This window comes from Scyliorhinus canicula, chromosome 8 (genome assembly GCF_902713615.1).
Source record: "Scyliorhinus canicula chromosome 8, sScyCan1.1, whole genome shotgun sequence".
NCBI classification, from domain to species: Eukaryota; Metazoa; Chordata; class Chondrichthyes; order Carcharhiniformes; family Scyliorhinidae; genus Scyliorhinus; species Scyliorhinus canicula.
In genome coordinates this window covers 5,094,225-5,120,502 of record NC_052153.1, presented here as the reverse complement: position 1 = coordinate 5,120,502, position 26,278 = coordinate 5,094,225, and the positions used below count along the sequence as shown (strand labels likewise).

General features: G+C 45.9%; 1 protein-coding gene across 2 annotated transcripts in view; it reads right to left on the bottom strand.

Moving 5' to 3' along the window:
- megf10 (multiple EGF-like-domains 10) overlaps positions 1–26,278 on the bottom strand; it is a 193,852-nt gene that overhangs the window by 145,313 nt on the left and 22,261 nt on the right. For both annotated transcript variants that reach the window (XM_038804066.1, XM_038804067.1), the window contains exons 2-3: positions 2,327–2,460; positions 264–365 (exon numbers count right to left, since the gene is read on the bottom strand). In XM_038804066.1, the coding sequence (XP_038659994.1) occupies positions 264–365; positions 2,327–2,442 (218 nt within the window). In that variant the 5' untranslated portion in view covers positions 2,443–2,460. The remainder of the gene's footprint in view (positions 1–263; positions 366–2,326; positions 2,461–26,278) is intronic.

Here is a 26,278-nt window from a genome sequence, read left to right as displayed (position 1 = left end):
AATGGTTCACACCATTCCATCCTGCCGCTACACCCCGCCCCGCCAGGTAGGGGAGAATCCCGGCCCAGATCTCAGACCCCAGACCAAAAACTCAACTCGATTATCTGTGGACAAAGGTATTCTTTAATTCCTTACGTGCCATTACAGAGCCAAAGATGTCACTATCAAGATAAACTACAGACAGAGTGCTTCATTTTTCCCTCAGTTTCTCCCGCCTCGTTTTCAAACTAAATGAGTGCCTCGCGATGCCAACAATGTCTTACCTGTGCCTTGTGCATTTGAACCAGTTGAGAATATCAGTGCAGCTGGTGTAGTATATCTGGTCGTAAGGATGAGCATAGGATTCCTGAACAGTTACCGAATAGCTTGAAAGGAATACAAGAGCATTACTTGGAATACAATGGTGAATTCATTGTTACAGTCTTTCAAAGTCCAAACTCTTCAAATGCTCCATGTTAAACTTTATATGAGTTTTCCAGTAAATACTTCAACACTACTTTTGAGTGACTCAGAATGTATGGTTGTTCAACCATACCTGCCACCATTTGGGATTTTCTACTCTTTCTATATTTCTATACAGGGCAATGAATTCTCGTCTATTTGTCAATAAGGGAGCAGGCAGACATACCTCTACCCCTAGAATGACCAGGGTGGCAGACACATGGGGACACCACCGCCTGCCCCCTCCAAGCCCCACACCATCCTAAATTGGAACTATATTATCATTCCTTCATCATCGCTGGGTCAAAATCCTGAAATGCCCTTCCTAACAGCACCATACCAACATCACATAGACCGCAGTGGTTTAAAATGTGGCCCACCATTACCTTCTCAAGGACAAGTGATGGTCTTGATGTCTCATGCAATCATTTTTTTTTTAATCATGTGAATTTTTGAATAATTGCAACCATGTGTACATTTTTTCAGATTCTTTTGTTTTTGAGATGGATAATAAGATTTTGCGTCCATCAAACCTTTTATAGAAATATACTTCATGGAATACAAATATTGTTAGTAAGGCCAGCATTTACTGCTGATCCCTACTTGCCCTTGAGACGATGACAGTGAGCCAACTTCTTGAACCATCGCAGTCTGTGCTATGAAGCCGGTGTTTTGGGGTTATGAGTCCCAGGAGTTTGACACAAGGACGATGAAGGAATGGCAATACACTTCATAGTGAGAATGCTGTGAATCGGAGAGCAACTCGAAGGTGACGGCGTTGTCATCCACCTGATGTCCTTGTCCTTCTGGGTCTGGGGGGGGGGGGGGGGGGGGGGGGGGGGGGGGGGATAAACCATTTAGGAATACACAAAAGAAGATAATAGACGTGATTTCTTAAATTCCCTTAAATGAAGGCAGAAAGTGCTTGGATGGGAGTTAAAGAGCATAACAAAGAGTGGAATCTGTGTGTGCAATATTAGGTATATATTAGTGAAACTATAGGCAAAGACACAAATATGAGGCCTGTCGTTCATGTTCCAACGTCATCTGAGTTACAGAACCTATCCACCTCAAAGCTACCTTTCAACAAGAATTTTGTAACTTTTTCAAAGTAATTATAACTTTAATGTGTGCACATTTTCAAACTGCACAGTATTATTAAAACATATTCGTTCTCAAACCACATAGTTTGGACAATATACCTCATGCAGAGGAGTACAAAACAATTTCAGGTGCTTTATGGATAAGTTATAAAGAAAATCATATCTGCAGCAATAGATTAATCTTGTTAATATAATTGCATAATATGATAATGTTAGCACCATGAAAATTAATCTTCCTTTTATTAAAAAAAATATATATATTTTATTCCTTTCTCAGAGTCACAAAACGTTGTGCAGAGTGGATGGGACAAGCCTTTAATCCATCTCCTTGCTTGCTCCAAAAAAACAATTCAAATTCAAATTGAATCAAGTTCATGGTCCACACAAGAAAGATAACAAGAAATATACTGGATCCAATCTGACAAGATGAGGCATTTCACCTGATCTCACGCTTGATCCTAGCCAAAAGGCTGTTTCCTGTTATACACACAGAATGATAAAGTCAAATGATGAATCATATAGCTAGCATGGTGACAGTTTGTATATGCCTATTCATGTGTCACTTACAGGTGTAGCTGGCCATAGCGGGAGCTGAAATATAGGTTTTTAATGTATTTTAGAACAGAATGTTATGACCCGCTTTTAGATTAAGATACAAAACAAACAAGAAACAATCATACATAATCGACACATTTCCTGAGGGTTTAGATTAAACGGACACAATCGCAATAATAATGGCGTGGTCAATTGAAGGCATTTCACCAGGCGCGATGTTGACTTACCTCTCCCAGTGACTGCAGACATTTGGGTCCTCGAGGTTTACGGATTGCACATTGTGCCAAAGACCGTATGGAAAGGTGATCATGAGGAAAACACGGAGTGGTGAACAAGGGATCATCCTCTCGGAAGTCAAGACCTGTTTTTGAAGAAAATGGTTCGTCCATTTATTACAAAAGCACAGACATCTCAAGAAGCTAACCATTTCGGGCACAAGGGATTACGGCGCAGTAGATATAGAATAACCCGAGCTAAAGATCATTTGCTCTTCCACACTAATGCCCACATCTCTGACAGCAGTGTGCAGGAGCTCACAATTTAGATGAGGATCTAGAGGGACACCACATTGCAAAATTGGCATCCTCTATAGAATGGTAAACTATTATGGAGGTTTTATTCCAAATCTAGCAATGACATTGGAGCCATTGCATAAGCTCTTGACGAAAAACCAGCGATGGCATAGGAAGCTGCCACAGTAGCAAACCTTCCAACACGTTAAGCAGGCCTTGCAATCTTCAAGCTTACAGGTTCATTTTGACCTGCATAAAAACCATCATTCTGACCTGTGATGCTTCGCCGTATGAGATAAGGGCAGTTCCATCCCGTACAATGGAGGATGGCTCAGAGAGGCCTTTGCCTTTACCTCAAGAACCCTAACTGATGCTGGGTGTAACTAAGCGTAAATTGGGAAGGAAGGCCCTGACGTAATCTACGGCATCAAGAAGTTTCGCCAGTGTGTTTTTGACCAACGTTTTCCAATAATAAGGGACCTTGCTTGGACTTCCTTGTGAGGATAAGCTGATAGCAAACATTGCCTCAGCCAGAGTTCAACAGTGGCCTTTGTTTGGTGCCAATGCCGATTCAGTTGTCACACCGGCAGAAATACCGATATGCTATCAGTTAAGGACCCAGTTAGACTTGATCTTCCCAAATTGGGGCAGGGGGTGGGGGGAGGGGGGGTGAAGCCAGGGAACCACAATCCCTATCTCGGAACAGTTGGAGCTGGAAGCCAACACATGTGCTCCTGTGGTAGAGCCAGATCAAAGGGGATCCAGAAATCTTGAACAGACCCTACCATTGGCCCAAGAACAAGCTACAGATGGGAAAAATCCTGCGGGATTGGTTGGCCGCAGGAACCGCATTGTTATATTTCTATTGGGTCTAAACATGGCCTCAAGTGTTTCCACATAGCCTCGTGGGGCAGAATACCAATCTTTGCCCAAAGGTCAGTGATCCAAAAAACGGAGAGGATGGAATGGGCAGCAGAAACAGCTTATGCCGGAATTCCCTGTGCCCATCAACTCTGGGGAATCCAGCTGTAAATGCTAACAGTGAGTGTGCCTGGTGGTACCTCCTGACCCAGCCGGTCCCCTGCCAGAAGGTCAGTCCTCAGCAAGAAATAATTAACAATCCAAAATGGCTTTTGCCCCATCAGCATGGAGTACCCTTGATGTGCCCCGAGTGGTACAGAGTCACTAGGAGGTCCCCTCCTCTCCCGATTCAAGAAAGTGAGTAGGTTTTCAGCCCCACCATCGTCATCCTTTTTGAAAGTAGAATTTTGCGTGTCAAAATTAATACACAGGGACCCAAGTAAACATTATTTTACAAAGTAATTTTCTTTCTTCGATTTTCCTTCAATATTGCCTCAAAAACACTTCCAAGCATTTGGAATTACGAAAGTAACACACTTATGGTTTAAAAAGGCACAAGATTGTGTTGTCATCTTCAGTATTAAAAAATAACTGCTTGTAAAAACACTTTTTAGTTCTCTCAAAACATGTGATGTTTTCCAGAAATCTGACAGGGCTGCTTCCTGGATATAATTATTATTTTGATGGTTGCTTTGTAAATCCACGGTATTAACTGATCGAAGGATTGTCAACTTATAAGACAATTAAATAAGTTCTTCCTGCAATTATAAATATCCCTGTTTTATAAAAAGCATTTTTGTACATGTATTCTATTTTTAATTTTTAAGTCGCGTTGTTTTACTGATGGGTAAATCAGCCATAGCTGCCATCTGGAGATGTGAAGGCATTAAAGCTGTAGCTTGCAGAATGTAACGAAATGCACATCACAGCGTCATCTCACTAATATTCAGCTTCACTGATACAGATCCCTGTAACCTCCTCCAGCTGTACAACGCTTCGACAGCTCTGTGCTCCTCCATTTCTAGCCCCTTGCACATCTCCCACTTTCCATCGCTCCACCATTGGCGGCCATTCCATAAGCTGCCGGGACCCTAAACTCTGGAATTCCCTACCTCTCCAACTCTCTTCTCTTTCTTCTTTTAAGTCAGTCCTTTAAATCTACTTCTTTGGCTGGTCACCTGTCTTAATATTTCCAGATGTGACTCAATGTCAATTGTGTTTAAGGTCTGGACCAGAATCCCAATTTTGATTAAGATCCTGGACTAGAATCCAACTATTTACATTCGGTAAACTGTGAGGCAATGTTACTGCATTACGGGAGTGTTAACACTGACTAGGAGGCAGCTTCTATGTTAAAACAAACTTTAATTTGAACATAAAGTTAAGCACATAAGCAACAAAGAAACCAGCTGCACTCAAAGCAGACAGCATTCTTTTGTCCCTTGTTACAAGATGTACCTTGATTTGTTTAGCCAGGCACAAACTGTAGCAACATTACATTAGCTCTCTATCGGCAAACAAGTAAAATGGCTTTTCGTTTCTATTAGCAAAACACTTCCCTGGCAAAAATCACTGAGTAGCACATTCTGAATCACAGCACGAACAGACATACTGCCTGTCAGCATTTTAACCAAGGTTTTAATAATATTACTGCAAAAATACAAACTGTAAAGTGTGCTCATTTCTTACATCTATCACAATTGTTGCCTGATAACACTTTGCAAAGCACCTTTAGATGCTTTATCACGTTAAAGGCCCTACATAAGTTCAAGTTTATCGACACAATCGCTAGATTATGCATTGTGCTTCTACCTGACAAACCTATCTTGAAATACCAAATCCAGAGCTGACACTCCCCGAATGTAACAGCCAATGGGAGTTATCAGAATTACAGGGGTTAGTTATATAAGAACTTCCCTTGGCTAGTCACGTTCACCAGACACAACGCTCATTGAGGATTAATTAGTTTTGAGGTAAAGGCCTCCAATCTCCCAAATCTTACCTAGATTAGTTGCACGTTCCGGGCAAAGTGCATCTGAGTTAAATATCAGACATTCAGGCGGTGTTCTTGCATTTCTACAGCACCTTTCACTTCTATTGGGCATCGAGTGTAGTCAATGTTGTAATGAGGGAAACATGGCGGCCAATTTACAGGTGCACTTTCCCACAAACGTGAGCATACCACAGTGTACTGTGCAGTTTGTATGTCACATGGAGGAATGATCACTGTGCCACTGTGGGTGTCTTCCGTAACAAATCACCAGAAGCCCGTGAGGATGAGCTTTCAATCACTGGCAGCAGGCTTGCAGATTGCACTGCCAGAGATATTTCGGCAGCTTCACTCCAGCCCAACGCCCCTCACGACAACACCATCTCTAACATCATGAAGCAAAACATAGGGACAGGAGGCGGCCATTCAGCTCCTCAAGCCTCTTGTGCCATCCATGACTGATCTTAACACTTTCGAGCCACCATGGTTCCAAAACCCTTCCTATTCGTGACCAACAAAAATCTATCAACTTCAATTTTGAAATGTGGAATAACCTCCATCCTCAATGAATTCTTGGGGGAAAGAATTCCAATACCATGGAAATCCGCCCCCCCCCCCCCCCCCCCCCCTAATCTACACCAACTAGGGGTTAAGAATAATTAACATGCCCTAAATAGCTTTGAGCAGCCTCTCGGTCAAATATTAAATTGAACGCTTGTGCATCTTTTCCACAGAACAGATAACTCGGAATAGCAATAATACCGGCAGCTGAGGTGGTTTCCCTGCCGTTTCGCAACTCTAACATTCGCTTCCATGAAAACATGCAAGAATTAAAGTGCTAGGTGAACTGGAAGCTGCACAAACAAAGCCTCTTCCTGCCACGCCGGATATAAATGGCTGTCGACAACTTTGGGAACTATTCACAGTCTTACTAAAAATAATCAATTTCATAAGAAACTGGACTTGGTTTTATTTTTCTTCCTTGAGCTACAGCCTACGTCCGACATTACATTTAAGTAATTTGCATAAATGCCATCAATTTTGCAGCAATAACCAGCCTCTTTAAGTAAAACGCAACATTAGCAATCAAACTGCTTCTTCGGGTTACCAGAATGGTTCAATGCCATATAATCTCCCTGAATTTAGCTTCTAGACTATGACAGTTCAACAATATCTCAGTAATTAAGTTTTTATTCATTAAGGCTATTTTTGGTAGGGTTTTAAAGAACTGTGCAGACATGTGGTTTTAACTATTAGTCTTGCTATTACGGTGGAATTTTGTTTCAAATGTAATGTCGGGCCACCCTCAGACTGTCAACACATGTATTTAAACATCGCTTTCGCCATTAACAAGAATTAGCAATGTTGCGGAATCATAGGAGAGCAGGAGGAGGCCATTCAGCCCCTTGTGGCTGCAGTCCGTGCTGACAATCCTGGTTAAACGCAAGTCCATAACCTCGCCCTGTGAGTTCCTCATCCTGAAGTACCTGTCCAACTCTCTTCCCAAATTATTCACGGAATCAGCCTTCGCTGCCTTTTGCCGGAAGAGCAATCCCAATCCCGATCCCGACAACTCTCTTGAGTGAAAACAATTTCTTCGCAGCTCCCTTCTAGTCCCCGCGCTGGTGATTTTAAACCACTGACCTCTATTGACCCTCACGTCATGATGGAATGGAAAGCGACCAGACAAGATGGTGAACGTGTCGCATCAGCGTAAGGGCCACTCAAGTGACTCCATGTGAAACATTTCAAGTGATCTTCGGGAAGGGAGGAGGTTTATGTTTTTTTTTCCGTAGTCGATGTTGAAGTCAGCAAGCTACATCCATTTTCAGACACCAATGAGCTAATTCAGCATTCGTAATGTTCATGTTTAAATTATACAAATTTAAGGTAAACGTCACAAGACCCAGAGGGGAGTAAAGTAAGCTTTATTTTAATTAGATTTATTGTCACGTGTACCAAGGTACAGTGAAAAGTATTGTTCTGCGTACAGTCCAGGCAGATCATGTCCTGTGTACATGAAAAACACAGGACATACGATAAATACACAATGTAAATACATCATTGTCGGGTAAAACATACGGAGTGTAGTACTACTCAGTAGAGAAGATGAGTAAGAGATCAGTTCAGTCCATTATTTATTTATTTAAAAAAATATTTTTATTGAAGCATTTGAAAAATTATGCAGTTCAGTCCATTACAGGGTCATTCAGGAGTCTGGTAACAGCGGGGAAGAAGCGTGTTAGTGTGCGTTCTCAGACTTTTAGATCTTCTGCCCGATGGAAGAGGTTGGAGGGAGAATAACCCAGGTTGAAAGTGTCTTTGATTATGCTGCCCGCTTTCCCAAGTCAGCGGGAGGTGTAGACAGAGTCAATGGATTATACAATTATAAAAAGACAATGCTTCCAGTTACGATTGTGGGCATGCTGCTTGAAAGGGTGATGGAAACAAATTCAATGATAACTTTCAAAAGGGAATTGGATAAAGACTTGAAGGAGGAAAATCTGCTGGATTATGGGAAGAAAACAAGTGATTGGGATCAATTGGGTTTATCATTTCAAGAGCTGGCGCTGATGTGACAGGCTGAATGGCTTCCCTCTGTACTGTGTGATTCTGTGAAAACTGGCTTATACTGATTTTGATACTGCAAATCAGCATTAAATACTTACATCAAGAACAATACATGACCTTGGTGGGAAATACAGTTGTAGGAAATGTGCAAGAGAATTCGGGAGCTTTGAGAAGATCTAAAAGGAAAATAGGACTTCCCCTTTCTTACCCCACATTGCACAATGTAGAGTCTAGCAAAGAAACCAGTAATCAGAGACGACACAATCTGCTTTATTCACATTTCTGTTGATTTTCTCTTTGGAAAATTTATTTCTCCTGGAACTGTAAGAGACCTCACTAAAAACACTTTGGGTCTTGGATTGAAAGGAGCATTCAAGATGGCCGATGTGGCGATAAAAGCTACATGTATTATGCACACAAGGAGGAAAAGGTTTGGAGGACGTGCTGATCGGTTGAGATGAAGGGAAGATGGAGAGGACTCATAAAGGATGAACATCAATATGGGCCAATTGGGTCAGATAGCCTGTTTGAGCTATACATTCTATAGAATGTAAAGTGAAGCCGGGGCTATGTTGCTGAAGCTGAGGTTCATTAATAGTATAAGGGTTAATAGATGGCAGAACTTTATTCCGCATCTAGTTTGTGTTGTATCTAACTTGATCCGAATGTGTTTGACGACAGCATATCATGTCTTACACATGTCTACTCTTCCCTCTAGCAAATAATATCGATAAGAGTTCCGGAATAAGGGCAGCATGGTGGCGCAGTGTTTAGCACTGATACCTACGGCGCTGAGGTCCCAGGTTCGATCCCAGCCCTGGGTCACTGTCCGTGTGGAGTTTGCACATTCTCTCCATGTCTGTGTGGGTTTCACCCCCAAACCCAAAGATGTGCAGGATTGGCAACGCTAAATTGCCCCTCAGGAATACGTGAGGCATTACAAATAAAGACTATTTCAAGAACTGCTTTTCTTTCCCCATCTGAGGGATTCTTGGACTTTGCAATATTAGCTTGAAAGGAAACTAAAAGATCAGCTGAAACCTGGGATATATTACTTGCTCAAAGGGTCTGAATTCATTTGGAAGAACATGTTGAGCTGATTATTCAGGAAGACATGTTGCAAATGCGTGAAGTTTTACGTAGATGATCTGTGAGGTTATGGAGAAGGAGACTCTGAGGGCCCAGCACAAGTGTGGTTTGATAGCATTAGTCTATGTAACTACTGGGCATGGAGAAATTAAACTTATGCTTGTTTAAGAATTGTATAAGAATAGCCATTCTAAAATGAAGGGAGGAAGCTCCACGAGACAGACTGGAGAATGACCAGATGAATGCCAGACAGGATGTTAATGCAGATTTAACCTCTTGATCTACTGAGGCTGTAGAGTTGACCCTTTTGGATTTTGAGTGGTACGATTGACTTAAAGACTGTATAAATTCGTATGTGTAAAACCTGTAGTGTTTTAATCTTAATAAAACCAATAGTTAGAAAAGTTTAAAGTCATAACTGTTCTTACTTCCATTGACCTCGAAGAGCAGCATAGAGAATTTAAGGAAATGTTCTTGTGTTGCCAACTGTAAATGAATATATTCCTGGAGGCTTCATCACATGACTTGGACCCATTAGAACATAGAACATAGAACATAGAACGATACAGCACAGTACAGGCCCTTCGGCCCACAATGTTGCACTGACATGGGAAGTCAAAAACTAAAGGCCATCTAACCTACAGTATGCCATTATCATCCATATGCTTATCCAATAAACTTTTAAATGCCCTCAATGTTGGCGAGTTCACTACTGTTGCAGGTAGGGCATTCCACGGCCTCACCACTCTTTGCGTAAAAAACCCACCTCTGACCTCTGTCCTATATCTATTACCCCTCAATTTAAGGCTATGTCCCCTCGTGCTAGCCACCTCCATCCGCGGGAGAAGGCTCTCGCTGTCCACCCTATCTAACCCTCTGATCATTTTGTATGCCTCTATTAAGTCACCTCTTAACCTTCTTCTCTCTAACGAAAACAACCTCAAGTCCATCAGCCTTTCCTCATAAGATTTTCCCTCCATACCAGGCAACATCCTGGTAAATCTCCTCTGCACCCGTTCCAAAGCTTCCACGTCCTTCCTATAATGAGGCGACCAGAACTGTACGCAATACTCCAAATGCGGCTGTACTAGAGTTTTGTACAACTGCAACATGACCTCATGGCTCCGGAACTCAATCCCTCTACCAATAAAGGCTAGCACACCATAGGCCTTCTTCACAACCCTATCAACCTGGGTGGCAACTTTCAGGGATCTATGTACATGGACACCGAGATCCCTCTGCTTATCCACACTGCCCATTAGTTGGGCAACACATCATCCGTGTAACTTAGCGCCTTCCTATGCTAATTAGAAGACAAAAAGACTCGTTACCCAGTTGGATGATGACTAACTGTCAGCCGAGCAGCCTTTTTGTCCCCATTTTCAATATTTTTTTAATCTGGTAAAGAGGTATGATCAACGAAAATGAAAGGGGAGAAATGGCCTTATTTGATGATCTGGTGATTTTTCTCCAAGGTCGCACACAGCAGTATCCTGGAGATTGACCTTGAATTTCTGGAGATTCCGGGTTGGTAATCATGGACTGGATTCTCCGCCAGCGGGATGCTGCATTTTGCCAGCAGCCCGAGGGTTTCCCGTTGGAAACCCCATTGACCAGCTGGCGAAACGGAGCATCCCGCCAGCGTGCTGAACCAGAAATCTGATGTGGCGGGATGGAGAATCCAGCTCCATATCTGCACATACATCTACGCACTCAACAAGCTGTTGTAAACCAGGCCTCGTAACAGTTGTCCTTCTGATGTGGATGTATCTGGGAGGAGATGGACTTCATACTTTATCTCAATTATTCCACAGGCACATCTCATCACCACCTAGTCGTAAAAGTGCAATGTTAAAATCAGAATGTTCTCAGTACTCTTTGAGTTAATATCATAAATGCTGTATTGCAGCCACAGTACATTCATTTCCAAAGCCCTGAAGCTGTAGATTTGTGTCAGATAATTAAATAGTTCAACACAGACGTCTGAGCATGTGGTCTGTTTGTAAGGCTTCCACATTTAGCTGACAAAACAATTTTCTATTTAGAACTGTCAGACCTTAGAACAGACCAATAATTAATTCACCCAATGTAGATTTTATTTCTTTTTTAAATTTAGAGTACCCAAATCATTTTTTCCAATTAAGGGGCAATTTAGCGTGGCCAATCCACCTACCCTGCACATCTTTGGGTTGTGGGGGTGAAACCCACGCAAACACGGGGAGAATGTGCAAACTCCACACGGACAGTGACCCAGAGCCGGGATCGAACCCGGGAGCTCAGCGCCGTGATGCAGCTGTGCTATCCACTGTGCCACTGTGCTTCCCTATGTAGATTTTATTCACGATTGTTTTGGTGTATGTGAAAAATAAATTTAAGCATTTAGTGGACTGTACAGTAATAACATTTAAATTAACTTTACTTTGGTTGCTATGGTTGTATAGTATTGTATTAAAAAATTTTTAATAGTACAGACTACATTAATATCATGTGACGGTCCTTCTTTTTTATTCCCTTATTTCCCCTTTTGTTTATTTTTGTCATTGCATTTTTGATCCATGGATGATTTATGGCCATGTGTCTTTAAGGCACCTGTGCCTTTAATTCAGGTGGCAATGAGTCACTGGAAAGTTCTTCAGAGTCAAGAGGTTCCATTTTGCTTGGGGGTAAAAGATCCAGTTAAATCCTCTCCAGAAAACTGTTGCTGAGCCTCTCCAAAAAAGATCCAGCTAAATCTCTCTCCAAAAGACTGTGGGTGCTGGATTTCTGAAAACAGGGCCGGGATTCTCCCCTACCCGGCGGGGCGGGGGGTCCCGGCGTAGCGGAGTGGCGCCAACCACTCTGGCGTCTGGCCTCCCCAAAGGTGCATAATTCTCCGCACCTTTAGGGGCTAGGCCCGCGCCGGAGTAGTTTCCGCGTTGCCGGCCGGCGGCAAAACTGGCGGCAACGGCCTTTGGCGCTACGCCGCCTGGCGCGGGGCTGGCCGAAAGGCTTTCACTGGTCCGCGCATGCGCCGGTGCGTCAGCGGGTGGCCTGCGGGGTCCTCGGGGGGGCGCAGTGGGATCTGACCCCGGGGGGTGCCCCCACGGTGGCCTGTCCCGCGATCGGGGCCCACCGATATGCAGGCGGGCCTGTGCCGTGGGGGCACTCTTTTCCTCCGCGCCGGCCACTGTAACGGTCTGCCATGGCCGGCGCGGAGAAGAACCCCCCTGCGCATGCGCTGGGATCACGCCAGAACATGCTGGTGCTCCCGCGCATGCACCAACTCACGCTGGCCGGCGGTGGTCCTTCGGCGGCGGTTAGTGCGGCACCAACCCCACCGGCGCCGGCCTAGCCCCTGAAGGTGCGGAGGATTCCACACCTTCCGGGCGGCCCGACGCCGGTGTGGTTCACGCCACTCCTCGGTGCCACTACGGTCCGCCCCGCCGGATAGCGGAGAATCCCGGCCATTCTGTTTCAACTTACAAACCTAGTGACTGTAAATTATTGGGCAGCTGAGGGCCAAAGATTTTGGGACTTTTTATAAGAATTATTGGTTACTTCACTTGTGTTGTGGCTCCGTGGCGCGTGGTTCTGGAATTGACCGTGCACTTGCCCAGGGTGGAGTAACAATCAACATATAATTAACTTCATCAGCAATGGCTCAGTGGGTAGAACTCTTGCCTCCGAATCAAAAGGTCAGGGTTCAAGTCACATTCCAGAGATTTGAGCACAAATATCTGGACTGGCACTCCCAATGCCGGGCTGAGGGATCTCTGAGCTGTTGGCAGCGAGGAAACCCCAGCTACCCTCTCAGGTGGATACAAAAAAATCCATGCCCACTATTTAAGCAGAGCATTGAAGTCCTGAGTCTTGGGCCAATAATTATTCCTCAACCAGCACGGTAGCAAAGTGGTTAGCACAGTTGCCTCACAGCTCTACGGTGCCGGGTTCGATTCCCGGCTTGGGTGACTGTCTGTGCGGAGTCTGCATGTTCTCCCCGTGTCTGCGTGTGTTTCCTCCGGGTGCTCCGGTTTCCTCCCACAGTCCAAAGAGGTGCAGATTGGGTGGATTGGCCAAGATAAATTACCCCTTAGCGTCCAAAAAGATTGGGTGGGATTACTGTGTTACGGGGATAGGGTGAACGCGTGGGCTTGGGTAGGGTGCTCTTTCCCTGGGCCGGTGCAGACTCGATGGGCTGAATGGCCTCCTTCTGCACTGTAAATTCTATAACATGAACCAGCATCACTGCAAACAGATTATGTGGCCATTACTATATTGCTGTGTGGCGGAGCTTGCTAAATGTGACCTGGTTGCTGTGTTTCCTGCATTCCTATAGTCACAACACTTCAAAGTTACTGCATTGATTGTAATGCACTTTGGTTAATAAAGGCATCATGGGAGCAGCACAGTAGCACAGTGGTTAGCATTGCTGCCTCACGGCACCGAGGTCTCAGGTTTGATCCTGGCTCTGGGTCGCTGTTCGTGTAGAGTTCGCACATTCTCCCCGTGTTTGCGTGGGTTTCACCCCCACAAACCAAAACCCTGCAAGCTAGGTGGATTGGCCACGCTAAATTGCCCCTTAATTGGAAAAAATGAATTGGGTACTCTAAATTTTAAAAAAATATTGTAAAACGAAAGGCATCATCAAAATGCACGTCTTTCCTTCTTTCTGGGTCTTTGCCTCAGGCGAAGTGGATGTAACTAAATGCCGTTGGTCAAGCCTGCAAAACACGTCCACCTAGTTGAAGGTCAATACTGTTTCAAACTGACCAGGCACGTTACTGCTCCTACCCCGTACCTCAAACCCAAATAAAGAATTAACAAAATACAGACTGGGAATCTCCTCGACACCAGAAAAGGCCGATGTTGGGTGGTGTAATGACTTAGGCCTTTGAGATTGGCCAATTAGAATACGAGTTCCCTGATTAGTGGCCCAATCAGGGAACCCCTTTCTGTGTATATAACAGGGAGTGTCAGATCCTCTGCACTCCCGGTGTAGACAGCAGACTGAATGGTCATGGTGTTCTGCTGTTGGGTTTGTAAAATAAAAGGAATTCTGGTGACAAGACTTCTGCTTCCGTGGGCTTATTACAGGTGGGAGCAGCAGGGTTGAAGCCGCCAACGGCAATGGAGGCTTTCTCGAGCGTATAATGCAGCACGGAAAAAAAGGATAAAGTCACATAATGTATCGCAAGTGAGGTGCCCGAGTTGTGTCAGTTTGATGCTCGCCCACCCTGATATCAACTTAGACACCTGTTGATCTGGGCGCCTTCTTTAAAGGCTGTCCCATTGTGCAACGAGCAAACCAGTTCACCCAGGTGCACCCCCACAGCACCCCGCCTGGCACGACCCGAACATCAAACTGACACAACTCGGACTTTGGACTGACGGCATTTAAGAGTCATTGCTGTGGGTAACATTTCATTTAGGCCAGAACAGCTAAAGATGGTAAGGATTAGTAAACCAGATGTTTTTTTTACAACAATCGACAATGGATTCATGGTCACCATCAGACGTTTAATTTGAGATTTTTATTGAATTAAAATTTCACCACCTGGGATTTGAACCTGGGTCCCCAGAGCATGTGCCTGGGTCTCTGGATCACTAGTCCAGTGACAATATCACTGTGCCACTGCCTCCCCTTCAGTTACTGTGGTCGTGATTTAACAGGACAAGGACAGAACCCCATTTTTGGAGCGTTTAGCAGGGTGTTCGTCAGCAGAACCCTGCTATCAAATGGGACTCTTTCATATTGGCATCGGCGAGGAATGCCCCACCAAGGCCACACTTACCCCGATTCCTTTGTTTGATACCCCAATCTCGACCCCCCCCCCCCCCCCCCCCCCCCCCCCCCCCCCCCCCACCTTGGATTCCCCACTGCAGCCTCTGGACCCACCAACTCCCCAACTTACCTGCTAGGAGGTCCTCGAGCCTCCCCCCAACCCCCTCACAAGGGCAGGGCAAACTCAGGCCCAGTCATTGCACGGGCAACCTGGCACCCCAGGTACTGCCAGTCTGGAACCCTGGCAATGCCCCTGGTACCTTTCCAGTGCCAATTTTCCATGGTGGCACTCCAGGGTGCCTGGGTGGCAATGCCAATGTGCTAGTTGGCAGTGCCAAGATACCCAAGTGGCAGCAGGAGTGCCAGGGTACCACCGTGCCCAGAGCCCGACCGCCCAGAGGTTCTGATGATCTGCGAGAACCTGGGAAAGCCTAACCGCTCACTTAAATATGCAAACCTGGATCATGCCCAGCAAGGGCGAGATCCAGATAGCAATGTCCTACGAGATTCCGTTGGACCTCACGAGGTGTTCAAAGAATCGCAAACTCGCGAGATTTAACAACCTCTTCCGTCACTGAGTTGAACGCAAAGAAGCCATTCGATCACGCCCTGCATGTCTGAATTGATTGGTTAAAGCTAGTTTAGCCAAAATTGTGGACTAGTTATATCCGTATATACAAAATATGGTCTGAATTTAAATTGATTTCAATGTACCTTGTAAAAAAATTTATTTGCATTTCAGAACACACGCAGCTGTTTTTATTCTTAAGTTTGAACATGGATATAATTTAGAACCTCTGGGACAATATAAGTTTAATATTGGATGGAGAATGCCCCAGGAGGAAATACAATATTAGAAATTGCAACGCACAAAGGTTTTGGTTGCCTTTTCCCAAAGCATTGCATTGGAATCGAAAGCTATCCTGTAATCATCTACTTCTTCCTAAATTCATGAGGGAATTGTCTGTTGATTAAGTTTCTGGAACTCTGTATATATTCATGTAAAACAATCCACGAGGTAATGGGGAAGCGTTATCCACACCAGCTGCTTATTGTCTCTCTCTCTGTCTTCTGCACCCTCGCACACAGAGGGAGGAAGCAACAGCATTGGCTGGGTCTGCGGTTTCACTGCTCCTCAGGGGCCAGGGCAGGGATGGAAAGGGAATGGCTGTACATTGGAAAATGTCACGTTGACAGCTCCCAGCCCTGCACCCAAGAGGACGACACTGAATCGGCATTCCCAACGGTCTGATTTACCCTTGTCTGATTGACAAGGCCCAAGGTTCCCCTCCCCAGGAAAGATGAAGGCGATGGTTGAGTACACATGACCAGGGTGTTCATTTAATCCATCCCAGAGCGTTTGTTCTGGAGGGAGACCTGATGTAGTCATACACGCCAAATCACTTCTTTCAGCCAATGACCCCGACTCCTCCATCACCATCTCAGGGTATGTCATGGCCCAGAAGTAGGGCGGACCCTCCAAGGTGGCGGGGCGGTATACAGTCGGGAGTGAACAGGCCTTGGAGTCAATAACATTGACTCCGAGCCCAATGAAGGTTCATGGCTTCAGGTTCAACATGGGTAAGGAATCCTCCTGCTGATTAACCACCTGCCGGATCCCCCTTGCCCGTCAGCTGGTGAAGCGGTGTTGAACAGCACATGGAGGAAGCACTAAGGGTAGCAAAGGTTGACCCTTCATGATTGCTGCATCAAACCCTGGAAATCCCTGTTCAATGGCACTGTGGGAGCATCTGGGGAATGCAGAACTCAATTTGACAACTCACCACCGCTCCACAACATGAAAAGAGGAGACGACCATCCAACCCCTCCAGCCTACCATTCAATACGATCACAGCCAATATTTTCTGCCTGTTTCCCAAATACCTCAATTCCCTGAGACACCAAAACGTTGCCTGTCTCACTTTTAATATTCAATGCTAACACATCCAGCACACACTCGGGTATAGAATTCCAAAGATTCATATCCCACGAGGGAAGAAATTTCTCCTCATCTGCCCTAAATAATAGGCCCCCTTATTCTGCTGCCTATGCCACAATTTCCACATTTCTCAGTCAGGAGAAACAACAGTATCTATTCTGTCAGAGCCTACATATAATCGTGAATGATTCAATGAGATCATTTCTCATTCTTTTTAACTCCAGTGAATATTGACCCAATTTATCCAGCCTCTCATCCAAGATTAACTCTTTCTTCCCACGAGCCAATCTAGTGAACCTTTGCTATATTGCCTCCAAGCAATGATATCCTTCCTTACACAGGGAGACCAAAACTACATACACAGTATACCAGCTCTGTCCCAATGCCTTGTAGAATAGTTGCAAGAAAGCTCAGCTGGTTGGACGGTTGGTTCGTGATGCAGAATAACGGCAACAGCACGGGTTCAATTCCCGTATTGGCTGAGGTTATCCATGAAGGCCCCACCTTCTCAATCTTGCCCCTCACCCGAGGTGTGGTGATTAAATCACCACCAGTCACTTCTCTCTCAAAAGGGCAGAGCAGCCGATGGTTCTCGGGGATTGTAACGACATTCAGTTCAGTAGCAAGACATCTTCGTTCTCTTACTCCAACCCACTTGCAATAAAGGTAAAAATGTCATTTGCTTTCCAAATTGCTTGCTGTACATACCCGCTAACTTTGCATTCCCCGTATCTGCTCACCCAAATCTGTTTGAACATCAACATTCAAAAGTTTGGGCAGCACGGTGACGCAGTGGGTTAGCCCTGCTGCCTCATGGCGCCGAGGTCCTGGGTTCAATCCCGGCTCTGGGTCACTGTCCGTGTGGAGTTTGCACATTCTCCCTGTGTTTGCGTGGGTCTCGCCCCCACAACACAAAGATGTGCAGGGTAGGTGGATTGGCCAGACTAAATTGCCCCTTAATTGGAAAAAATTAATTGGGTACTCTAAATTTATTTTTAAAAACATTCAAAAGTTCCACATTATTTCTAAACAAATCTGCTTACAACCAAATTGAACAATGTAACACTTCCCTATTTTATACTCCATCTGCCACCTTGCTGCCTGCTTTCTTAGTTTGTCACTGGCTCTTTGCAGCTGCTTTGTATCCTCCTCACAGTTTACATCTCCGCCTATCTATGTATCGGCAGCAAATGTTACATTATTCTCTGTCTCTTCATTTAAGTATTAATATAGATTGTAAATAGCAGGAGGGGCCCAGAATTGATCCTCACAGCACCTCGCTAGTCACAGCTTGCCAACTTGAAATTGCTCCATTTATTCCCACACTTTGCCTCCTGCCTGTTAACCGGTCCTTCACCCCCAACTTCATGAGTCCTTATCTTCTCGAGAGGCAGCAAAGGTTAGGCAATACATTCAGCCTTGCTAAAGGCGTCCATATCCCTGAAATAAAAAGTAATGAGCCAAGGATGCATCCCCAAGGAACTTGAGGAAATGGTGCAGGGACAGAAAGACGAGCCATTACTCGAATCTCAGATCTCAGTTTGGCAAGGATAGAGCAAAGTGCGTGCAGTCCCACCACGCAGAAGAACAGAGAGACCATTCACGGAGCTGAGCTATGTGATAGATAACAAGGGAACGTGTAATGGGTAATTTGCAAGATAATTTCCTGAATACACAAAAATATATATATATATTTCTTGTCTCCCAACTATTTCCAAACTATCTAAAATGAGATTAGCTTTTCTCTCTGAGCGGGAGTTGATATTTCACCCAAAGCTTCCTCCAGACTGACTGGTCTCACTACTCCCCAGGGAACAACCCACTGCAGTCAATCATTTGCATCAGTTTGGAAAATCCAAGGACAGGCAAGAACTCCAAACAAATGCAGCAACTTGCATGACATGCAAGCCGGAAAATCGCACGCAACCTTCAATTAGGAAAAGGAGGTGCTCATTCGGCCTCCAAAGGCTAATTGTGCCGTTCGACTAGATCTGAACTGACCTGTAGCGACCTCGTTCCACATCTCCTAATCCTCTTACCGAACAGAAAAACTATCCAACTCAGTTTTGAGAATTTCAACTGACCCGCAGCCTCAACAGTGTCTTAAGGGGGAGAGTCCCAGATTCCCACTCACCTTTGTTTGAAGAAATGTTCCCTGATACGACCAATGAATAGTCTAGCTCCAATTTTAAGGTTATAACCCTGATGGATCTGTACTTTGTTAATAAATTTATGTGTTGCCGCACTATATATTAACCAACAGAACTTGAGACAACTTCTTGGGGTGAAAGTAAAGTATAGCTTTATTTATGTCAGTTTTAAAGTCTACTGATCAAGTCAATTAAATGCGAGTACAGGTTCTAGAAAGCTGTTTGTCCAATGCAAATACAGATGGTTGAGTTGAATTCAAAATACAATTCAGTTTGTGGTAATTTCTTCAGATCATAGAACATAGAACAGTACAGCACAGAACAGGCCCTTCGGCCCTCAATGTTGTGCCGAGCCATGATCAACCTACTCAAACCCACGTATCCACCCTATACCCGTAACCCAACAACTCCCCCTTAACCTTACTTTAGGACACTACGGGCAATTTAGCATGGCCAATCCACCTAACCCGCACATCTTTGGACTGTGGGAGGAAACCGGAGCACCCGGAGGAAACCCACGCACACAGGGGGAGGACGTGCAGACTCCACACAGACAGTGACCCAGCCGGGAATCGAACCTGGGACCCTGGAGCTGTGAAGCATTTATGCTAACCACCATGCTACCCTGCTGCCCCATCAAAATGCACAATACAAAAATGAAACGAAAAGAAATATCAGTTTGCAAAGCAAAGAATAGGTTTCAATGGTTAGGTTAACGATTATTTCAGAGAGATAGAGAGAGAGAGAGAGAGATTAAAGATGATTTTGGAGAGAGAGAGAGAATTTTTATATGTTTTCTAGAACTGGGATTCTTACCCAGTTATGATAACAATGAGTTTAATCTGCAACATGGCCTTGTAGTGTATGGTCAGTTTTCAAACTGACTTCCTTATTTGATTCATTCCCATGCTCTCAGCATTTTCTGCTGTCATGTCTAATATATGATTTGTAATAGTATAATAAATCACTAGAACATAGAACAGTACAGCACAGAACAGGCCCTTCGGCCCTCAATGTTGTGCCGAGCCATGATCACCCTACTCAAACCCACGTATCCACCCTATACCCGTAACCCAACAACCTTAACCTTACTTTTATTAGGACACTACGGGCAATTTAGCATGGCCAATCCACCTAACCCGCACATCTTTGGACTGTGGGAGGAAACCGGAGCACCCGGAGGAAACCCACGCACACAGGGGGAGGACGTGCAGACTCCACACAGACAGTGACCCAGCCGGGAATCGAACCTGGGACCCTGGAGCTGTGAAGCATTTATGCTAACCACCATGCTACCCTGCTGCACTAAATCAGTCACTAAATCATTCCTTCCTTTAAACTTTTATTTCCTATAAGAAAAGGAGATTTCTATCATACCCCCTTGTTCTGGACTCCCCTCAATAGAGCAAACGCTTACTCTTCATCCACTCTATCCTTCAATTGTCTTAACACCTCTAATCGATGCAACTGTCGTCATAATTCAACCCTTAATTGCATAATTATATTAAATTTTACAGCACAGTGGCAGGCCATTTGGCTCAACTCGTCCATGCCAGGGTTTATACTCCATACGCATCTCCTAGCCAATGCCAACTCGCCCTTTCTACCTTGTGTGATTATCCAGCTTCATTTTGACGGTATCTATACTATTAACTTAACCACTCCCTGTGGGGGCAAGTTCCACATTTCCACCGCTCGCTGGTTAAAAAAATTCTCTTGAATTCCCTATTGGCTTTATTAATCTTTACCTTACCTTTATGGCCCCTTAGTTCTACTATGTTTCTACAATAAGGATGAATCCGTAGAACCCCTACAGTGCAGAAGGACGACATTCGGCCCATCGAGTCTGCACCAGCCCTCTATAAGAGCACCCTAACTAGGCCCACTCCCCTGCCCAATCCCTGCAACCCCACCTAACCTGCACATCTTTGGACACTAAGGGACAATTTCAGCATGGCCAATCCACCTAACCTGCACATCCTTGGACACTGGGAGAAAACCGGAGCACCCACGCAGACAAGGGGAGAACATGTAAGCTCCACACAGACAATCACCAAAGACGGAATAGAATGCGGGTCCCTGGCGCTGTGAGGCAGCAGTGCTAACCACTGTGCCACCGCACCGCCCATTGAGAATTCACGAACAGAAATAATCAGAATTTAAGTCAACATTCTTTTCAGTGAACCTCCAGTTCATAGTTTCTAAGTGATGGTAAATGTTACAACACTATTCAAAACTGTGGAAAAGGGAAAACACGGGTAAATATGAATCAGATTGCCTTACATCTGAGATCAGTGAATCATTCTGCTCAGGAGAAAGCAATACAGTTCATTGTTCAGTGTTGTGGTGGGATGGCTGTATATTAAATGTTACATAATTATTGTTGGGTGAATTGGACATTCTGAATTCTCCCTCTGTGTACCTGTGTGCCGGAATGTGGCGACGAGGGGCTTTTCTCAGTAACTTCATTGCAGTGTTAATGTAAGCCTACTTGTGACAATAAAGATTATTATTATTATTATTAATAGTTTATGTAAGAAACAACGGTGCAGCAGGGTGGCACAGTGGTTAGCACTGCTGCCTCACAGTGCCAAGGACCCGGGTTCGATCCCGGCCCCGGGTCACTGTCCGTGTGGAGTTTGCACATTCTCCCCATGTCTGCGTGGGTCTTACCCCCACAACCCAAAGATGTGCAGAGGTGGATTGGCCACGCTAAATTGCCCCTTAATCAAAAACATTTTTTTAGAAAGAAACAATGGGTGCGATCGAATGGCCTCGCTGAGCCCAAAAAGCAGCCGGCGGTGACGCAGCATGGCCGATAGAAGCAGGGTTACCCCGCTCCAGGACCTACCCCCCTCGCGGGATCTAATGCGATCTTGCACGATGTTGCGATGTAAATCCCACCCATTGTGGGCGGGATCACTTCTTGGAAAATCTGCATATTAAAGCGAGACAGCTAGTCTCACTTCAATGTGCAGATTTTCGAGATACCCGAGGTGTGGGCTCTATCCCCTTCGCTCGGAGCCCTCGGGCAAGTGCCTTTCAGTGCTGGTCTTCACAAAAGGGGACCAGACGGAACAGCACTTGTGGGGGTCTCCCAGGGGCACATTCTATTTGGGCAGGGAGGTACCCTGGCATTGCTGTTGCCACCTGGAGACCCTGCCAGTGTTCCAGGTTGCACTGCCAGCTATGAGGTTGGCATTGCCAAGCTGGCATTTCTGTGTGGTGGCGATCATGGGGGGGGAGGGTACTCACAGGGGGGACCCTCCCATAGTCTGTTGGGGCATGGCGGGGTAGTCAGAGATCACTTTGGGGCTCCAGAGTTCAGGACGCCATTTTAAATTGGCGTTCTGATCTCTCGCTACACTGAGGAGTTCCGGCGAGCGAGGATCAGTGCACAAAACGGGGCTGTGTGTGACCTCGGCCACACCTTCCCCGCTGAGGCTCCCTATCCAATCTGGGTGCCGTTTTATAGCGTTGCTTTTCTCCGTGCCACAAGTGCCGGGAAGCCCCTGGCTAAATGTGCTGGCCATGGAACTTTGTTCCCATTCAGTTAAATCCCGCCCAATATTTTTATTTGGCATTTCTATTCAGTTTTTCTGTTTAACAGAAAATAATTTTCATCAGAATCTTCAAGGGTCTAAATTGGCTTTGTGCTGTGAAAATTTCCACCCAGGGAATTAAGGGGCGCGGAGACAAGGTAGATGCAAAGAGTTAGGATACAGATCAGCCATGATCTCACCAAATGGCAGAACAGATTAGAGGGGCTGAATGGTCTCCGACTGCTTTTAGGCTACTACTGTGGGTTGATCAGTAATTGGGTCAACTTTGATTTCGCTGTTCACTGTGTGGACGCCGTGCTGCAGATATATGAATATAAAATTCTGGGTCACAATGCACTTAGAATATCCTGAAAATCACCATGAAGACATCCGTAGTAATTACTCCCTCCCCCAAAAAAACATTTACTTTGAGATATTTTCTAAGTTACTCATTGACTATTAAATTATGTGAACGCTTAAACTGCTACTGAAAACAGCCAACAGATAATAAATAGCAGATTAAGAAATTTAGTCATGGTTATAATGCATGAGATTTGTACCAGATGAGGCATTTCAGTCAATGAATATGTGACAATTATCAACATGGACATCATTTATTTTGGTGGGAAAATCTACAGACAAAAGGAGAAAGTAGCAGCGATAAGATAATTGTAAAAAGAAGAGGCTGTTCTTTGTTATTAATTATACTCCCATTAATAATCATGCCAAAATTGTTAACCTTTGTAATTTAACCTTTTTAAAACCCTCAACAGATGTAATCCATAACTGACAGATATAAAGAGACAATTAGGTTAATCTGTTACTTGCATGCGTTTTGTTAAATGTTTGAGAAACAATTCAGACGCGAGAACCTCCAGCAACACCCGTGATCAACATACCACTTTTAATCACAAAAGGAAAATTGCATATCAAGCAGTTCACTCCGGCTAAACTTGCCCCGAATTTGAGAATTATGTCGACCTGTCAAATTGCATGGCTCACTTTTGGATTGCCCCACGATTGAAGTTTTTTGTTGCGCGTTACGTCGAATTTTACAGCACAGAGATAGGCCATTCAGCCCAATTGGTCAGTGCCAATGTTAATGGTCAACACGAGCTTCCTTTATCTCACCATATCAGCATCATAGAATCATAGAATTTACAGTGCAGAAGAAGGTCATCGAATCTGCACCGGCCCTTGGAAAGACCACCCTACTGAATCCCACACCTCCACCTTACCCCCGTAACCCAGTAACCCAACCTAACCTTTTTTTTTGGACACTAAGAGCAAATTAGCCTGGCCAATCCACCTAACCTGCACGTCTTTGGACTGTGGGAGGAACCAGGAGCACCCGGAGGAAACCCACGCGGACACGGGGAGAACGTGCAGGTTCCGCACAGACAGTGACCCAAGCCGGGGATTGAATCTGGGACCCTGGCGCTGTGAGGTAACAGTGCTAACCACTGTGCTACCGGCTGCCTTATCTGTCAATTCCATTTTTGCCTCATGTGTCTATTCAGCTTCCTCTTAAGGACTTCAATAGTATTCAACCACTCCCGATCCACATTCTTGCCACTCCCTGTGTTAGCGCGACCCACATTCTCACCACTCCCTGTGTTAGCGCAATCCACATTCTCACCACTCTCTGTGTTAACACGATCCACCGTCTCACCCCTCCCTGTGTTAGCGCGATCCACATTCTCACCGCTCCCTGTGTTAGCGCGATCCACCGTCTCACCCCTCCCTGTGTTAGCGCGATCCACATTCTCACCGCTCCCTGTGTTAACACGATCCACATTCTCACCGCTCCCTGTGTTAGCGCGACCCACATTCTCACCGCTCTCTGTGTTAGCGCGATCCACATTCTCACCGCTCTCTGTGTTAGCGCGATCCACATTCTCACCGCTCTCTGTGTTAGCGCGATCCACATTCTCACCGCTCTCTGTGTTAGCGCGATCCACATTCTCACCGCTCTGTGTTAGCGCAATCCACATTCTCACCGCTCTGTGTTAGCGCGATCCACATTCTCACCGCTCTCTGTGTTAGCGCGATCCACATTCTCACCGCTCCCTGTGTTAGCGCGATCCACATTCTCACCGCTCTGTGTTAGCGCGATCCACATTCTCACCACTCCCTGTGTTAGCGCGATCCACATTCTCACCACTTCCTCTGTTAGCGCGATCCACATTCTCACCACACTGTGTTAGCGCGATCCACATTCTCACCACTCCCTGTGTTAGCGCGATCCACATTCTCACCACTTCCTCTGTTAGCGCGATCCACATTCTCACCGCTCTGTGTTAGCGCGATCCACATTCTCACCGCTCTCTGTGTTAACACGATCCACCGTCTCACCCCTCCCTGTGTTAGCGCGATCCACATTCTCACCGCTCCCTGTGTTAGCGCGATCCACATTCTCACCGCTCTGTGTTAGCGCGATCCACATTCTCACCGCTCTCTGTGTTAGCGCGATCCACATTCTCACCGCTCCCTGTGTTAGCGCGATCCACATTCTCACCGCTCCCTGTGTTAGCGCGATCCACATTCTCACCGCTCCCTGTGTTAGCGCGATCCACATTCTCACCGCTCCCTGTGTTAGCGCGATCCACATTCTCACCGCTCCCTGTGTTAGCGCGATCCACATTCTCACCGCTCTCTGTGTTAGCGCGATCCACATTCTCACCGCTCACTGTGTTAGCGCGATCCACATTCTCACCGCTCTCTGTGTTAGCGCGATCCACATTCTCACCGCTCTCTGTGTTAGCGCGATCCACATTCTCACCGCTCTCTGTGTTAGCGCGATCCACATTCTCACCGCTCTCTGTGTTAGCGCGATCCACATTCTCACCGCTCTCTGTGTTAGCGCGATCCACATTCTCACCGCTCTGTGTTAGCGCGATCCACATTCTCACCGCTCTCTGTGTTAACACGATCCACCGTCTCACCCCTCCCTGTGTTAGCGCGATCCACATTCTCACCGCTCCCTGTGTTAGCGCGATCCACATTCTCACCGCTCTATGTTAGCGCGATCCACATTCTCACCGCTCTGTGTTAGCGCGATCCACATTCTCACCGCTCTCTGTGTTAGCGCGATCCACATTCTCACCGCTCTGTGTTAGCGCGATCCACATTCTCACCGCTCTCTGTGTTAACACGATCCACCGTCTCACCCCTCCCTGTGTTAGCGCGATCCACATTCTCACCGCTCCCTGTGTTAGCGCGATCCACATTCTCACCGCTCTGTGTTAGCGCGATCCACATTCTCACCGCTCTCTGTGTTAGCGCGATCCACATTCTCACCGCTCCCTGTGTTAGCGCGATCCACATTCTCACCGCTCCCTGTGTTAGCGCGATCCACATTCTCACCGCTCCCTGTGTTAGCGCGATCCACATTCTCACCGCTCCCTGTGTTAGCGCGATCCACATTCTCACCGCTCTCTGTGTTAGCGCGATCCACATTCTCACCGCTCCCTGTGTTAGCGCGATCCACATTCTCACCGCTCCCTGTGTTAGCGCGATCCACATTCTCACCGCTCCCTGTGTTAACACGATCCACATTCTCACCGCTCCCTGTGTTAGCGCGATCCACATTCTCACCGCTCCCTGTGTTAGCGCGATCCACATTCTCACCACTCCCTGTGTTAGCGCGATCCACATTCTCACCGCTCCCTGTGTTAACACGATCCACATTCTCACCGCTCCCTGTGTTAGCGCGATCCACATTCTCACCACTCTGTGTTAGCGCGATCCACATTCTCACCGCT